The following is a 19,009-nucleotide window of genomic DNA, read 5'->3' as shown; positions in this document are numbered from 1 at the left end:
GCGTCTTCTTATCACCCACCTCCCTTTGGGCCCCTCACGGGCAGGTAAAACAATCCCGACCTTCCCTTCCTCTTAATTATTCCCCTCCTCTTAATTAATCCCCATTTTCCCCCCAGTCTGGGATGCTGCTTGTGACAGCGCTGGAGAAAGAGCGCAGTTTCACTTCAACTGAATCTGCCTATTCAGCGATATTGTGGGCTCTAAGGACTTGCTATTTTTAAATCCTGCATGTATCTATAGCTGTGTGTGTTAGATTTCTTCTACTATTAAAAGAGCATCCGGAGGGTATGGCTGCAATTCATGGTAGAAGTAGGAGAGGAAGAGGGTTATTCACAACCTGCACGTTCCCTGTCATCTGGAGGGCTTAATAGCTGATCATATAAAAGGTGGTTCTGTTGGAAATTTGTGGGGCTCTCAGTTTTCAATAAAAGGTTTAAATTTTGCAGCTTGAAGTGAGATGCATACAGCTGTAGGCAGAGGTGGCTAGAAGCAGCTTATAACTTAGAACAAACTGGAAGTTCTACATTAAGCCAGCAATAGAACAGTTATTTATTAAAGGCCTCTTAAAAGCCAAGTGAGTGGCCAGTGCAGCCCATGCACCGATGAAGTGAGGAGATAGCCGACTGGCTGCCTGAGACAGAAGTTGTGAAAGAGGTGGTTGGAAGGAGCTGCTGGCGTCCTGCTCACCAACATGAGATCGTCAAGCAAGGTGAGGCTTTTTTCAGGCAGGTCTCGGGTTTCTGCAGGGCGGGAGATGCCCCCGAGGTCCCCGCGCTCCGGGGCCACACCACCCCAGCCGGCGGTGCCGCGCCGCCGGCGAGAAGTGACTCCGTCAGCTGTGCCGCGCCTCGCCAGCCGGCTGTGGGCTGCGCTTCGCATTCCCGCCTGTTCCTCTTCCGCTGCAGAAACGTAGCATAGCCATTAATTCCATACTGGCAGCGTGGAAAAAAAAATTGATTGTTAATGTCTTCCTTAGCCTACTTATTTGAGTGCCTGAGTTACTAATCTCATGGAGAAATCTTGACATTTCTCCTTTCTGCGGAAATAACTTGCCGTGTTTGACTTCTGCTAGAGAAGGCCTATAGCACCAGTGGGTAGGTTCTTCTGCTATTGTAGTATTTTTTTCTTGGAGCTTTAATTTTTTCTATAACCTTTACAAAGGGACCATTTTTTTTTTTTTAATAATATGAAAGATACGGTGATGAGAAGTATGTAGCATTGCAGACCACAGCGTAAGTGAAGAGACGCTGCCCTGTCGGGCTGTGTAAAGTGAAGGGGTCTCCAGCTGCAGAACAGTAAAATATATATACCCGCACAAATCACCAAAGACAGAAGGAAAATACGTGTATTTTACATTTTAGTAAGCAATGTTTTCTGCTTTAAATGGCATGTTTCATTCCCTGTTTGAGTGTTTACAGGTGTTACAGGAGCTCTGATCTATTCAGTTATTATGTATAATTGATTAAGCTCAATCCTCTTTGCGAAGAGGTACTAATATGGTTTGGTGTGACAGGTATTTATCTAATAGAGTATGTTGTTGCTCTGTCATACCAGAGGTCACGTAAAGAAGCAATAAACCGTCTCAGTTAACAGGGAGTGTATCGACAGCAGTCATGTAGCATTCAGAGAAAGGGGAATAGCTTCTAGAATAATCACCGGGAGCTAAGAAATACTCATGTTTAATCCCTGTATTAAGCAGTAATTAAATTTAAAAAAAAAAAACACAAAACAAATTGAATACAAGCCCCCCAAAAAACTTTATTAACAATTAAAATTACATTTTATATCATATACAGATGTAGACGGAAGTAATAATTTGTTTTCAATAAATCCAAATCCCACTTTCATGCCATCTCCACGACAGCACTGAACTACCAACCCATGTCCCTCACATTTAGGTGATCAGGAGTTTTTTGAAGGGCAGGAGGGAGCTGCGTTGGACTTCCAGCTCCTTTTGGGGTGAGAGCGGAGTACAGGCAGCACAGGAGCTGAGGAGGCTCGTGCTGGGTTTCGGGTGGATATCCCGTGCCTGCGTGGTCTCAGCCCAAGGCGGCGGCGCTGGCTGGGCGGCGGAGCGGGAGCAGACTCGAGCCTTGCGCTCCCGAACCGGCGCACATGCCGGTGGCTGCAGCACTGCCGTCTCCTCACCCTCCCTCTCCGGACGTGGGCAGCAGAGCAGTGGGACTCTTCGTCCCTTACTGCCTTCAGCTTCGCCGCCCTTTACAGTTTCTAAGTCCTTCTTGCCGGTTCAGCAGCAGCCGCGTGTTCTGTGTGCGTGCGGTACAGGCGTGACGGTATGTCGGTTCTCTTAAGGTAGTGTAAAGCTATAGGAATGAGTTACGGGCTGGGCTCGTTCCCTGATCACTCGTCTGCTTTGCCAGAGGTTCCCACGTCAGCTGTGACTCTGCTCTATCTGATCTTTCAGAAGCAACTAACTTGAAAAAGGGCTGCAACAGAAATTTCCAGGTGTAACGCAAGCACTTGGTGTTTTAGTGCTTAATCTATAAAGGGCTGTAGCAACCTGCTTATGCTATTTGGGCTGCGGCTTAGAGTCTTTCATGGTTAGGGAGCAAGAACAGGAAGTTTTATTTTGATGAGTTATTTTTAAAAGCTAACGATAGCACAGATTCGTGATTCAGTGACTGCTGGGAGTACGGTCATTTTTCCCGATAAAATAAAAAGACAACAAAGAAGCAAAATTTTATGTCATGGTTGTTAAGTTCTGTAATCTTATACTTCCATTCATGAGAAAATGAATTTATGGTCTCTGTATTTTCAGCATCTTAAAAGTCTGCGTGATGTAATTGTTAATCTAAGGTCAAAAGCAAAATAGCATCATAATATCTGAGCTGCAGTGCCCTGAAATCCCCTGCTAGGCATCTTTCTGACCCCTGCTATTACAAAAACTGCTCCCGTTGGTTCCTGACCCTATTGAAGTTGTTCCTAGATGAAGGAGATACGCTTTGCACAGCTAGTTTATGAGAGCCTCTCTGAATAAGCAGCCCTTTGATGCCTTTGTGCTGGGGGAGATGGCTGGTTTTCATGTGGGATACTAACGCTACAGAGAGCCTGTATCAATCCTGATGCTCATTACGATTTCCCCTTTGGTTTCACTGCTTTTCTTCGGAGTCGGTTCTGATAACATTAAATTACATGTTTCAAGGTATAAAATTACTTGAGGCTGGGGGCTCTGGATGGGGTTTTTTCCCCCTCATTTTATCACCTGTTATCATAGTATTCAGGTACGTTGTGTTTCACTACTCAGCCTTTACGTGCTTTAGTTGTCATGGGAATACTTACTAATTAAGGTCTCCTCTACGTTTTTGAGACCTGTTAGTTTGAAGTGCTATTGTTACAAGTGCTTAAATTTTGAGAATAAAAAAACCCAAAACACAACCGCTTTGCAAGGTGGCAGAAGGCTTGTGATAGTGATGTAAGAAGCGCACTTAATGCCATAATGCGTCTTTGCTTTCGAGTGGCTTTGATCCATGGAGGTCTTCAGGCATTTGGCTCCTGCAGCAGGATCTGGGCTTGTGGCTCCTTTATTAGAAAATGCGGGGGAGAATTAGGAAACTCAGCATGAGCTTTTTGAAGGGCGGCATGCTGAAATTAACTGTCTGATATGGTAAATGGGGAAGTGAAGGGTGAAGTAACCAGAAATGAGGTCCCGTTAGAAGTCCACTTAGTCTTTGATTTTTTTTTTTTTGATGGGTGTCTTCCACGGCACGCCTGGGGACACCTGAGCTATATGCCTCTGGGTGAAATGCAGCCACATCTGAGTTTGGACCTCACGTGGTCTTCTGATGTGTAGTTTTATCCACGCATAGGTACACAGGAGCTGGTAGAGTCTTCCTTTTCATCTGGACTTGCATACCTTGGCTCAGCATGACGTGATGGGTGTGCAGTAAGATTCCCGGCTGAGTTTGTTAGAAACAGGCGGAGTATTTCTGCTTCAGGCCCAGTGTTACAGTTAGAGTTCTTAAATTAATCCAGCTTCTGCCCGAGTGGAAGCAGCCCAGTGGCAGGATCCCCTTGGAAGGCTGGGGGAATCGGGGTGAGGCTTCCCATTGCTCTGGGCTGGGGGAAACCGTTTGCAAAACGACGGCGGTCTGTGCTCTGCCGGTTCAAAGAGGCGGTGCAGTGTATCAGGAGAACGATGAAGGCATTTAGTTCTCTTGGAGAAATGTCATTTCATTATTCATTGTGAACTGTTTGTTGAACTCTGCTTGCTAGGGCTTACACGTTTTGAGCTGGTTCATAAGCAGAGCAAAATACAGGAGGGAATGATATTTAGATACTGTATGACTGCCTGCTAATTATGTGCCTAACGATCCATGGAAGCAAACAAACATAGCAGGCATTAAAGTAACTGTTGAAGTTAGCGTTGGTGAATACCTCTGCCACGTGGAAAGACATAGAAATGTTAAGAAAAAGATGCTTGTTAGGGAATAAGGCACACTTGTGTTTTTATCGCTTCCATTTGCTTTGAACAAGTTTTGTGGGGGCCTCATGATACTCAGAATGCATGGACTAATGGCATTTTACATATAATTGGGTAATATCTCGTTTTCATTTGCATAATACAAGCAACACTAACAAAATACAATGATAGGGCTGTATAAATGCAGTGCTATCAACCACTAGCCTGACTAAGTGCAATGAGGGAACGGAGGTGGTGAGAATTTATCAGATGGCTCTATAAAGACAAATGGAAAATAACTATAGTATCCAAAAATGGGGGCACGCATTTTCCCACTTAGATGACTTCTTATGTATAGGAAATAGTATTTTTGGAAACTGCCTGATCAGGTCTCAAACCAGCTCGTACCAGATCCATGTTTTGTGGTTTACAACGGAGAAAAGTTCCAGTCATACCTATTTGCTGAATGAAGTCCTCAGGAGTTGCCTAGGTGTAATCCTTGTAAAATGTTTTGAAGCTCTCCATGAAAAACACTGAGATATCAGTTGTAAGAAAAAAAAAAAAAAAAAAAAAACAACCAAACAAACCCACGTTGTATAACTAGTTCATATCCTGCCAAGAACAGCTTTCCGTCCAGGGAAGGGGCGGCGTATTTGCCAGGAGGTCTGGCAGAAGGGGAGCTCTGGAGCCAGTAGTGCTCCAGAGGAGGAGAGCAGGCAGCCCAACGTGAAGGCTGTGCACACAAGCCTTCTGCCAGACTCCTGTCGTACACGTTGACACCTACTGGTAGCAATCAAAGGGAACAACTTAACTACTTAAAAATTGTGGATGGTTTTTCTGTACCAGATCTGGTATGTGCCAAACTGTGCTAAGGGCGGCTCGGGCTGATGAGACACTCAGACTGGTAGAGCGATGTTTGCTTGGCAATGATAGGCGTGAAACGCATCTTCTGTGCCTCCATGATCACGTAAAACTTCCTTTAGCTGCTTTTTCCCCCTTCACTGTGAGCAAGGCCTTACTCGCACCCTGAAACATGGAGTCGTGCTAACTTTGTCACTCCTGACAGCGTGGAGTCCTGCTAAGCTTCAGCGGTAAGAGGAAAAGGGGTCAGAATCAAATCACTAATTATAATCATCCCAGTAATGACAGTAATGTGCTGCTTCTGGAACAACAGGGTTTGTATCCACCTAAACATCTCCTTTTCAGCCGTGTGAAAAAGCAGCCTTTAATCTCCCTCTTCTTCTCTTGCTTTGTCACGTACTTCTTTCCTTACACATTGGAGGGGCAAAAAAATGAAGAATTATTGAGCTCTACAAAATGGGATGAAATCCTGTCTTTAAATGCCAAGGGCTGGAGGTGGGGAGGGGAAGGAGCAAACTTCATCATTTCTCGGGTATCCTGAGGACTCAGAAGTTACCTATGAAATGAAATGAAATGCTTTGGATTTCACGAGTGGCTGGTGGGAAGCAGGGTCAGTATCATACCATCTGTAGGAAAACATGAATGCAGAGGGGTAAGAAATGTTCTACAAGGATGCTTCACATTTCAAACCTTTTTTTCTTGCAAAAGAGTTACTGTAGATCCAGGTTTGAGTGAATCTATAATCTTATACTGTATTAGCCCAATAAAACAAATTTTGATAACTCAAAATAACTAAAATATAAATGGTAGAAGAAGTTACTACATTTCAAATTATTTCTCTGTATCTATCAAGGATGTCTTCAAAGGAATGTCCAGTTACTGGACAAATAATGCAAAAATTTAAAACAGACAATACCGCTCATTTTCCTGCAAGCATTTGTTTGCTTTCTCAGCATGTTTCTATATATATATGTTTCTTGGCATTAAATGGGCTGCCAAGGTAGCATTAGCATCATCCAAAATGGCAAAGACAAATTCAGTGCATAAATGAACAATGTTATATGAGGGTTATTTTTCTGTGAATAGGAAAAAAGTCACAAAAGGGGCAAAATAAAAAATTGAGAAGGAGTAGGAGAACAGTGCTTGCAGAGTTCTGCAAACTCCATTCCATGTGGGTCCGACATGGGCCTGCCAGTGACAAGAAAAGCTCCCAATACCCCTCCAACAATGTGAGATCAGCATTGCTGCTTTTACAAATCCATGTGGCCCCTGTGCATGGCCAGCTGTTAGCCCTCGGACATTGACCTGGTGGCAAGTTACTGGGTTCTTCCCAGAATCATGAGATAGACGGTGAGCCATACTGGGGACACACTGAGCAACTGAGGGGTACGCCGATGGGGTTTGGGACTTACAGGAATACTTTTCGCTGACAGGAAGGATGAGGAGAGTCTCTGCGTACTGTCCTTCCGTGATAAAGAAAGCGAAATCCCCTTTTCGTTGGAGAATCGGAGCTATACATCTTAATTTTCCCCCAAAGAAACAGGCTGGAGATGAAATCGAATGAGATGGTGGGTTGAACCTCAGTGTCTGCTTCTAACTGTTGCGTCTGACACCAGCGAGAGCGGGAAGCCAGCTCCTTCAAAGGAAAGATCTTCCCATTTCAAAAGACAAGACTTCTCTGGCCGTGACATCCCTTGGGGATGGCTGCTGGGGCAGGACGCTTTGACGTCTTTAGTAGTGACCTGGATGGCAGGACAACGTGCTCTCAGGAGCTTTGCAGGTGATCCCACGCTGATAATGTGGCAGGGCAGGTCCAGAAGGACCTTGGTAAGCTGGAGAAAGGGCTGGTAGGGACCTCCCAGAGTTCTGCGGTGACAAATGCTATGCCCAATATCTTGGGCAGAAAACCCCAAGATTTAGTACCAGCAGGGGGGTCAACAGGATACAGAGTGGCTTTGCGGAAAAATACCTGGGGCGGTCTCATTATTTTTTGTTACTATCGCAAAGATCAGTCAGGCGGCGGGGAGGGTTTTTGGGAAGAGAGTCACGAGCAAAATTCTGGATGAACATTGCCTCATCCTGCTGAGGCTGGTCTACATAAATCACAAAAGCTACAGTAAAATTTTCTAGGTTATCTCTAACCTAGCTAACCCGTCTCTAGCATCTCTGTCAATTTTGGTTATTCACTTGAAATGTATACATTTATTGAATGGGTCACGTTGGTTAGGTTCAAAACTACTTCATGCCATGAGTGCTTCCCAGAAGGTAACTGTCACTGTAAACATTAATCATCCCTGGGTTTTTTGTGTGCGTTATATGACTATCTCTTGCAGAGACTGAAGGAACTGAAGCAGAGGGAGTTTGCTCGAAACGTAGCATCTAAGTCACGAAAAGATGAAAGGAAACAGGAAAAAGCCCTTCAACGTTTGCACAAGCTAGCTGAACTAAGGAAAGAGACGACGTGGTAAGTGCGTAGCTGCTGAAAGATAAATACTTGAAAATGATCCCTCCACTGCTAGCTGGTGCTGTGGGATGCGGGGCTGCTGGAGTCCCTCGGCTGGAGCCCCACGCACGCCTTTTTATGAAGCAGTATGTGTACAGTAATTTGATTCACACCATGTGCAGCACCGAACGTTTAACGATGCTTTTTCGGTGGAGCTAAGATGACGTGTATTTTTAGTTTCAAAAAAGATGTGTTTCGTATATATTTCATAAACCCAGGCACATCAGTTGAAAGCTGAGTGAACTAGGTCATGCGTTTGCAGGCTGGCACGACTTCATTGATGAGGTGAGGAAAACAGTCTGTCTTGCCAGGATGTAACAGATCTCTGTGATTTTAGTTTTCAAACTGCTCGCCTGGGAAAGCATCCAGAAATCTAGATTTACGTTTCAGTAACTGGATTTTTTATATTAAAAGGTAAGTGCTCGCGACTCCTTGCTAGCCATGCGTTTTAATATCGCACCTAGGCATACTGTTGAAATTAATATTGAGCTTGCTAGTTGTGACTGTATTCTCACTTAAAAATGACACAGTTGTGACGCTGACAAGCCACGGAAAATAGAAGTACTGATTTTTCACAGTGGAATCTCAGGGGGAAAAAAGCAAAAAAGTAGATGCTCCAACGCAAGTGTTTTCTTTCTATCCAGCCTTCGTCTCACCAGATCGATTAACAGAGAAGTCCAACCCAGTTGTAGCTCTTGTTGAGTAATAGTCTCTTTCTCCCTAGTTTGGATGGTGGGCAGCACGCTGAAACAAGGCCTGTCTAAGCAAGTGGACGGAACGTGAATGTTGTGAGGTCTGTTTGACATGAGCAACATGACGCCTAATTTTAATTTTTTTATCTTTTTATAACATCTCATATAGAGACTCTTTCTCCTCCATCAGTGTTTTAACTGTCCAATTTTAATACTTGAGGATGTTAGATATTATTCCCCGTAAACTTACACCAACATCTGAATTTAGCACATTTCAGGAGAAAAGAAGAACGTAGTGTTTCCCTTTTTCCATGCTAGTGAAGCACAGACTTTGCAGGGGTTTGTTGTTTTTGTTTGTGTTTGTGTTTTGTTTTTTTTTTTTAATATCCTCCTTCTAGTACCTGAAGGAGAATTTATCTCTAAGCTTTATTTCTCTATTTAAGAATTACTGTTTACTACCCCTCTGCATCCTTAGAGGTGTGATATAGACAGACACACAGGATTTTTTAAACTGGTATTTTCTAGGTTGGTTTTGTTTGATCACCTTTTGTTTGGCCTTTCTGTGTGGGGTTTTTGTTACATACATTTTACATTTCTGAAGAACTGGACAAGGCAGGAATTTTCATGTGGAATTCCCTTCTCATAAAACCTCTACTTTAATTTCTAGACCCAGTAGATTGAGTTCATTATTCTTTATCTCAGCACTTCTTGGGGTCCTAAACGACACTTGCAAGTTTTCCCAATGACCCATCATCTAGTGTTGCTCTGCACTGTAACATAGAATAATTCGATTTAAAAAAAAAAGTTCTAACATAGGCCCATTACTCCTAGTTGCTGAGCAGTTCTGTGGATCGTGGAAAACTGGCAGCTTGAAACAGTTTTTGCTCTTCTCTTTGCTTCCTATTAAGTCAAATAGAACAGATGGGAAGAGGACATGAAACGATGAAGAACAGAAGTAGACAGTGATAAATTTTTCGCAAGAGGGATGAATCACTTACTGCACTACTGTCAGCTGAAATACTCTCCCCGGTATTATTTTTCCATGAAAGAAATTGCTGAGATTGCAACGGTTCAGTCTGTGAACACAAATAGGATGGGAGCTGCTGGGTGATTGCCTGTGGGCAGAGCAGCAGTCACTGGGATGATGACTAAGAGGGAAGTGGTCTGTGAGGCGCTCCCAGTTTTAACATATTTTGTAGCACAAAAGAATGGAAAACCTCTGCTATTTGTAGTAATAGTATTGAAAATACAATGATCTACTGGGTGGAGAAGCAAGATTTCAACGGAGATAAACAGTCTTTTATTAGGCCAGCCAATATGTCCAGCAAGAGCAAACTACCTTGTAGGAATATTAGCGCTTCAGCTGATAACTTCACATGAGCTGGGGGCACAATATTTACTCTCTCCTTTTTTTATGCTAGTCAACTGGTCTTAGTATACAATATGACATTTTTTCATATTCTAAATCTACGTCTCCACAGATTCTTCCTTTTTCCTTAAAAACCCAACACTCTTCAATACCAATGTAACACCGTGTTTCTGTCTGCAGTTCTCTGAAAGGTACTGACTCCGAGTTTTGTTTTCCTTCCCAGCGCTCCTGGAAGCGGCCCTATGTTCAAATCCACTACAGTGACTGTGCGAGATCATTGCAGTGATATCCCACAAAGTGCTGCCGTAGAATCTGCCAACAAACAGGATTTCGGCTGTACGTTAATGCACGATGCGCAGAACTGTAAAGACGTCGCTTCTGTTATTTCTTCCACTCCTGGAAATGCATGTGGTAATAAATCGGACGCTCGTAAATTTGGAGAACAAGTTCAAGGAGCTCAAGGACATAGGGTTGGGTTTTCTTTTGCTTTTCCTAAGAAAGCAGCGGTCAAACTGGAGTCTTCAGCTGCAGTTTTCTATGAATATAATGACGAATCGTCTATGGAGCATGGATTTAGCAAAAGAAGTAGGTTTGTTCCAGGAGCTTGTAACCTTCAGTCTCTGTCAGCGGCAGAAATAGTCCTGTGCCCTGAGGAGAAACATAACTGTTTTCACCCACTGGTGGAGAAATGCACTGACCCAGCAGAAGCTCCTGAAGCTCAGGAGTCAAAACTCCTGGCCAGTGAAGAAAACAGGGTGCTAGAGAATCCTGTATTAACTCCTGCTGTGTCCCACTCAAAGCAACTGGTGCCCTCGGACGTGGATGGCTACGGGATCGATGTCAGTGCAACAGACGTACCGGACCAAACACTGCCCGTGGTTGCGGACAGTGCTCAGGTCCTGCCCCTGGACTGCAGCAGTTACGAGCTGCGGGCAAGCAGGGTTCCTGCGCAGATGGTTGTGGAGGATTGTTTCTCTCTGCAGGACGTTGCGGAGGAAAATGATGAAGACGGGAACAGTGATTCATCCACAACTGAAAATGAAATAAAAAAGCTGGAGGCAGATACATTAGTTCCATCACCATCTGAAGAAGCTACTAATGGAGCCCCACAAAGCAAGCCAGACACGCGCAAGAGACCTTGTGAACCTTTTGTTCCTGTTCTTAGCAAACATGGATCAAATATTCTTCAGTGGCCATCGGAAATGTTAGTTTACACGAGTACAGACCCATCGATTTCTTACAGCTGTAATCCTTTATATTTTGATTTCAAGTCATCAAGAGCAAGTGACAGCCAAGAAAAGCCCAAGCATCATCCAAACATACCTCATTTGCACCATAAAACTGAATCCAACCATAGTTTAGTGTCAGATTTTATAAATAAACCTACTTCAGAGTGTGGTGATTATGAAACAGAAATGAATGAAAATATGTGCGACTGTACAATGCCCCTTATAAGTGATGTCTCCCTCATCAGAAATTGTGATCCTGCAAAAAATCAAAATAAAGTGTCCTTGGATGAGTCATTCAGGATTAGAAAAACAGAAAAGTATCACATTTCTAAAAATTACTTACGACAAAACACTGTGATAGATGAGAAATACAACAAAGTCTGGATCAAAGAAAGCCATGAAAAATGGCTTCACAAAAGTAGAAAACGGAAAAGGAGAAGAAAATTATGTCATTGTCATCACCACCACTGTGGCAACACAGCAGCAGCAGAAATGGACATGTCTTCAGTGACTGAAAAAGAAATTACGTACAGAGATGAAAATAAATATCAGCACCTCCAAAATAATCCAGAGAAGTGCAGATATGATGCGGGGAATATCTGGCTAGCTACAGATGGGCTACAGCAGTCGCATCAGAAACTTGGCATTGAAAATGGTCATAAGAGAGTCACGTCTGCATCGGATCATGTACACAGGGACAGAGACTGGTGTGACGCTTGGAGCGCTAGAAGTAGCGGCCAACGCCATGGTTGTAAAAGACCGCACAGGAGGAGCAAAGCAATCGCTCGGAGACAGGCAAAGCAGCTGGCTCTGAGTTCCAGGAGGCACAGCTTAAGGCACTCTAAGACATGTTGTAGCTGGAAAGTCAAGAGGTCCAGCTGTAGCTCAGAGCATAAATGTTTAGGACGCTGCAGCGAGGAGAAGAGTCCAAGACAAAACCAGTCCGTAAAGAGGGGTTACACCATTCTGACAGAGGAGCCTGAAAAATCCCACCGCAAGCGGAGACATCATACCTATTCCTCTTCATCAGATGAAAGCTCATACGGACAGACTTCATCAGCAGAGGAATATCTAAGGCAAGCACGTACTTTAGCTACACATCACAAGGCAAAAGGGAAACGCAGGAGAAGGAAAACTAGAATCCGTCAGGTATTCCTTGACAGGGATGCCAGAAGTGAGACCTCCAGACCTTACAAAGAAAATTCTGCAAACTGTACATTAAATATTTTGGGGGACGACTTGACTCAAGACAATCTAGAGGAAACCAATGTGGATCCCAAAGCTAATCATGCAGAAGATATGGATGAAACAATGCAGCTGGAGGAAAGCAAGTCATCTCTAGAAACTGATAGTTCTCACGGGCTGGAAAACGACAAGCCGATGGTGTGCACAGCGATGGAGAGCGCTCCGAGTACATTTTCTGACGTCGTCGCAGGTTCTGCTGCTTCTGTTCCTGAGCACAGTGCTCCAGCAGCTGTCAGCATGCAAGATATTCTGCAAGATGAAAAGAAAAAAGAAAACATCAACAGTCACGAAAATCAAACTCGTTGCAAAGTTCCCCTTCCCAACAGACATTTGGAACAAGCTCCTCCTAAATCCTATCTTTGCCATTATGAATTGGCCGAGTCTGTACCGCATGAGAAAATAAATGAGGTGACCAGCGAATGGGTACAGTGTAATCCTGGCATATTTAGGAGCCCACCACCCTTGCCGTTCAAAGAAGCACATGTGAGCAGTCATCCATTTTTAACTACCGAGCAGTTAATAGCTCCCTTCACCCTGCCTGATCAGACATTGATATTCCCTCCGGATAGCCACGAAAAATTCAAAGATCTCCCATCCGAGGCGTATCAGGAGATCATGCCACAAAACATGCTGGCCAACAAAGTGAAGTTCACTTTCCCTCCTCCGGCCATCCAGCCCCCAAATTCCCCGCTGCAGCCCTTACCCTTGCAGCCGCCGCTCTGTTCTACCTCCGTTACCACCATCCATCACACCGTCCTGCAGCAGCACGCCGCCGCCAGTACGTTGAAGGTTCTCCAGCCCCACCAGCAGTTCCTCTCCCAGGTCCCGGCTCTTTCCAGAGCGCCTTTACCTCATCTGCCGGTAGGACCGAGGCTTTGCCCCGGGGCCCACGCAGCTTTCGTCGCCCCGCCACATTTGCCACTGCTGCCGCCCTCGGTCCTGCACCCGACCCCGCTGGCGTTTCCCCCGCTGCCGCACACCGTCTTCCCGTCCCTGCTGTCTCCACACCCGGCTGTCATCCCCCTGCAGCCCCTGTTTTAGGGCAGGTTTTTGGGGATGGGGAAGGAACCTTCAGCGAAACGGTCCTGCTGTTTCTGCAGTCCCCTCAGCTTTGCAAAACGGTTCTGCGAAATAAACTGGGTAAAATTCCTCGTTCCTTGGGAAGCATTTACTGTAAGTATAATGACGCAAACATTCACGTAAAGTTTGGACCTATACTATAACTAAAGCACTGAATAGTCTGACACTAATATGAACTCTCTCTGTATAAGTGAAAATCATGTCTTAGAGTATGTATAATGTATATAAAATATATTTATAGTTCTATAACTTATGTTGTAAAGTATTCACTTTTTGGTTTTTACCTTTGTGTATTTGCACCTATTTAATGTTTAGACAAAGCTGATGCACTATGTTTTGTACTATGTTCTCTGAAACTGTAAATCTAGTGACAAACTATCTCTTGCAATAAATTTTTGTTAACTACTTAAGCATATCAAAAATCTTTCATTATAAGCCTCATGGATGTTGTTCTTCCATGTTCTTCTGCAGCTGAATAACATCCTCTGCCCCTCCTACGCTCGGATAATTGGGGTTCCTGTACGTCAGTGATATATCAGGGAGGCTGAGAGGTTAATGCCTTGAGGGCACCTGTCTTACCGAGTGAGAGACAAAGGCTAATAGATCTGTTTGTGTTAGCGGTTTGATGTCACTGTGACAAATTTTGCCTACTCGTAGCATGTGCACAAACTGCTGACTGTTGGAGCTGATCCCTTTTATACTAAACCACAGAAAGACAATATAACAATAATAACACCCACAATGGAAGACGGGGGCGGGAAGGGAAAATATCAACTGCAGTTTGACTTCAAGGGAATGTTGCTCATAGCGAACAGGTCGAGCATAGGGGAGGTCTGGGTTCCACCAAGCAAGCATAGTCTCTCTGAATGCACACATCCCTAGGTGGGGACAGATCTCTTGGAGTGAATCTAGTGGAAGACGTCCCTGCTCATTGCAGGGGGTTTGGACTAGATGACCGTTAAAGGTCCCTTCCAACCCGAACTGTTCTATGATTCTGTGAAGGTCCTAGCTGCCCATGAAAATAGCAAAAGCACATGGGCATGAAGGTCAGGAACAGCTTCGTGTGAGGAGCCCACCAGGGTTTGATTCAGATTCGCACCTCGCTTCACCCCTCTTTTTCCCCACAGCATTTTGGTAACGAAATAGAATACCGTAGAATAGAAAGTAATACTAATACTAATATACTGCCATTATTTCTAACTGTATTTCAGAGAATCCTCCCTACCTCTGCAACCTTATTATTGCTGTCGAACCTCACCTGGTTTTAGCCCGGGAAATCTTCCCATTTGCTGTAGTATGAGATATTCTCAGGCCCATGCCTGCGATGGTCCAGAATAAAACCAGAAGTGATTCTGAGATAGAGCCGTCCCTTTGAGTTAAAATGAAGTGTTATCACGTGAGTGAAGCTAAGGAGTTGCAGCATGACTGTTAGTGCTAGAAGTAGGCTCTCCATAACGGAAGGTAGGTGCTAGCTCTCCAATTAATTACTTCTTTTCACTTTTTTATGTAGTATAATAAAAGCATATACAGTTGAGCTGAAAGAATAGTAATTTTGGAATATTGTTAATCTACATTGCCTATTAATAGTTAAAGACATTATCCATTTGAAAAGTAATACTATATCCTAAAGCATGTATACCTGGGTGTTATTTTCTGCATCTGTAGCGATTGAACTTACCTATATCAATATTGCAAGTTTTACTCTAATGTTACATTAAAACGATAGCAAAGAGCATCTTGGCACTACGATTACAGTGTCAGCTACTCAAGGGATGTGAGTTTTCCATGTCGTGCAGTTACAAAGGGCTAAACTACATGAATAAGTAAAAAGTTGATACGAAGGAGCAGATGAGCAGTCAGGTTCTGGGGAGCAGCTGGGATCCCCTGCCTTGAGACTGTGGCATGGAGCGGGATGTTGCTGGGCTTCTCCCCCCATAATGCCATAAAGAAGGTTTATTTTCTCCAGTTGTAGTTTGAGATGAATGTTTATCTGGTACCTGTAAAATACAGTATATAAGTGACTTTATTCTCCCTTATTTCAAGAGTATGCGTACATAATCCGTACATCTCCACTGCCTCCCATAAAACGCAGGTGCCAAACGGGCTTTAAGCGTGGGAATCTCTGTCTGAAGGTGGGAGGTGTGTGCTAGCTGCTTCATCTCCCATCTTAGCTGACTTGCGCTGGCTTTCGTATTTCTGCCCTCCTCTGTGGTGGTCGGCGCAAATAGTCCCCTGGGTTCTGATGTCTTCTCAAAGACAAAATCCATCTAGTTGTCCAACGGTACGGTTGGAAAAAAGGAACCGCGTAGGACAATTAAGATTGCACGTGATCGTATCGATACATTTTTATCTGGCAACAGACTGAAAATTAGCGATCTCGGTTTTTCAGTTGCAACATTCATTGAAAAATCCCATCTATTAACTTAGAAGTCCACATTTTTTCACCAAAATGTCCAAACAGCTTTGAACGTTACTTTTTTCTTGCAATTCAAATTATTTTTTTCTATTTTAAGTTGTTGAACAGTTTTAAGACATTGCACAATTATTTATTATCTACTGTAATTGCTTTTGAATAGTGTATAAACTACTTACAATAAAAGACTAATAACCATCAAATGTAATAATTTCTAATATGGTATTGCCTTTAGTGCTAGAAATGTTTGTATATGTGACTTCATATGTAAAAGCCAAACCGATATAAAAATAAATCACCAGTTAGTTTAAAATTGAACACGCTAAATTAAATGACCTAATAAAATTCTCTTTTGAGTTTCTGTTTTATTATTAAATATATGACTTAAAGTCAGTTATATAAGGGTAGTTCTTCTTTTTCATGTTTTATCTGGTATTTCAGATTAAATGTGTATTTTTATTCCATAACGTGGTAGTCTAATTTATAAGTAAAAACTATTGCAAAGGCAAAGTAATTTACTTTTTTATCATTCTAAATAAATTCCACCAAATTTGTTAAATCTAATTAATTTACTTTTGAATTTTCAAATTTGCACAGACCTATTGTATCTGCGTTCCTGGCCAGTTTGCCAGTTTTTAGAATTATCGAGCTGTCTTCCTAGTGTAAAGAGTGAAAGTGATAGACCTGAATTGCAAAAATTAAATCTTCAGGTGCAAACCTAAATGAGGTTATAGGTTTTTTTAAGTGATTTCCCAGAACAGCTCTGCAGAGAAATACTTGAAAAGTTAATCTGTTCCGCTGAGATGGGAAGAGTATCTTTTCTTTGGTCCTTGGAAAGTTGCCATTTGTCCAGACTGTGACTGTCTTGGGGATGTGCCATTTCTCGGGTAACGTGAGCCATAGAGTCATGGTCTAGAGGAGCTTTTTGGGCATTAAGGAACATAATCGTCTTGTGCCGTTATGGGCAGTTTGGAGTATTCGGACTCTTTTGTCTTGTCTGTAAGTATGCAGAATTTTTTTAATGCTACCAATACATGTAAAGAATCAAATTGTTTACGTGGTTCCCTTCACAACCTAGAAGCTATGCAAGTTTTTAATTGCTGGGGAGGAATCATCAGATTTCCGATTCTACAGGAGTGAGCGGTGGGTCGTCACGGCCATAGAAACTGCTGGACATTGGTAAAAGAAAAAGAAATACCTTTTATGGAGCATTATTGAGCGAGAAGGTTTTTATCTATCATTTGGTGTAATCAAACAACAATGAAATAATTATGAATCAAAGTCGTCTTCACTTGTAATATTAACTTTTTATTAGTAAGCTTTTACACTCTTAAAAAACTCATTTAGGTATGGTACTCACCCTGAGCTTTAAAAGATCATTGGGACATCCATTTCTCTTTAATATATTTCTATACGTAATAATATGCTTCTTACACAATATACAGCGTGGCTATAATTTTTCTGTCACGTTCCCTTTCTGTAATTGTGCATTTTTCTCAAAACACATGTTTTGCGTTACGATAAAATTTCCTTGATATGCTGCATTTAAAATACAGCTAGAAGTATATTATGCCAGACGCGTAAATCAATGTACAACTTCTGGCTTGGTGGAATTTCATTGATCTGTACCAACCAAAAATCACTCATTTTGCAATGTTAAGGATTTTGTTAACTTTCCCAGATTAAGGCAATACATTATGGCCATGTCAGTGTATTTTGAAGACAATTAATTGTAACTAAGGTAGTAAGTTTTAATCTACTGGGTATTTTGCCATGGTGCTCGTGGTCTACACTTTCTGAACTCCATACATTGATTTTCTGATATCCATTACTGTACGTTGCCTAAGGACTTGTATATATGTAGCAGTGCACATATTTATGCAATATGCCTACCTGTTGGAAAATTTTACAAAGCTATATTAACTCTCTTTATTGCAAGTAAAGACATTTTCACTGTCTAAACATAATTTGATATTTTTAAATGAATATGGCTTACTATCGAAATGTGTGTGTTATTTTATAGATCACTTAGAACTAATGTTTGCAGCTGGCATGGTTTTGTATATTATTTTACGTCCTTCCTTTTCCTGTTTACTGCAGGAGCACTATAAAGTTTTCTTTTTTTCTGTTTGTCTCTGAGTAAGATTATCAGAGTGTATTGGAATTATATATTTATGAATACAAACTAGACTTTTTTATTCCTTCTAACTGCAAAAATTAGTGTACCAACTTTAGGAATTTTAAGACATCTTTTTTTTTTTGCTTCAAGCTTCTGGTTTTTATGCATTTTATAAAAGGTTGGGAGAATTTCTACCCCAAGTCTGCATTTTGACCTGTTGATGAAATTTTGAAACCAATGAAGCCTAAGGAAGCTTCGTCGTTAATACTACTGAGGATTGATTTTGACCTGGGGCATTAAGGCTCTTTATTTATTAAAACTCCCTAATACGTGCTGCTTTCAGTTGAATAGTAATTTCATAAGGTATGATGAGGAGCACAGCTGAGTAAAGAAAAGTTAATCCATTTAAAATCAGGTTTTTTACTTACTTTGTTGTAAGAATATTTGTGTAATTAATGACCGTAAAGGTATATCTTTAAAATTTCCATTACATCATCAGTGTTTTGAAACACGTACATGCACCTTCTATTCTGATACCAAAGAAAAAAACAGTTAATGAAAACATTGGGGTTTCTGCCTGTACAGGGTCATTTAGAAGTTTTAGTAAGTAGGCTACATTCATACAATATTTAGGTGAAATAATGTATCGGTGGTCTTCAGTTTTGCTGCGATAAGATGAAAATGTGCAAATACCTGTAGAGGAAAATATAATAATTAAGTAAGCCTGAAATGTGAATCCTTGATGGATATAGTATTATTTAATTAAAGAAGGCTACTCTTAAATCAGCAGTGGTGTTTGTTTGCTATGAATGAGATTTTTTTTAATCTTTTTTTTTTTTCCTCAAAAGAAGCAGCAAACAGAAAAGTACTTTTGAAAACGGGTATCTTTTTAATGAAACGTAGATAGTACCTTTATATCTTTCAAGGATGAGAAGCAGAAAGTAAGTATGGCACATTTAAAATCATACGTGTTACAAAGAAACAGCTTGCATTTCTAGTGCAGTCAAATACTTGATTAGGCCGATGAAATCTGAAGGGGCTAAAAAGTAGAAAGTTCTTCTTCAAAAGGGCAGAACCC

At 42.1% G+C, this 19,009-nt stretch overlaps 1 protein-coding gene across 1 annotated transcript in view; it reads left to right on the top strand.

The window, feature by feature from the left end:
* Nucleotides 1–13,360, top strand: part of ZNF804A (zinc finger protein 804A) — a gene marked incomplete at its 3' end in the record, with an annotated part of 150,158 nt that extends 136,798 nt beyond the window's left edge. Inside the window, exons 3-4 of the mRNA XM_082001823.1 lie at nucleotides 7,615–7,745; nucleotides 10,069–13,360. Coding sequence (XP_081857949.1) covers nucleotides 7,615–7,745; nucleotides 10,069–13,360 — 3,423 coding nt within the window. The remainder of the gene's footprint in view (nucleotides 1–7,614; nucleotides 7,746–10,068) is intronic.
* Nucleotides 13,361–19,009: the final 5,649 nt, after the last annotated feature.

This window comes from Phaethon aethereus (assembly GCF_964289735.1).
Source record: "Phaethon aethereus genome assembly, chromosome: 6".
Lineage (NCBI taxonomy): Eukaryota > Metazoa > Chordata > Aves > Phaethontiformes > Phaethontidae > Phaethon > Phaethon aethereus.
The sequence above is the reverse complement of the archived record's forward strand: the minus strand, read 5'-3'. Positions and strand labels throughout refer to the sequence as shown.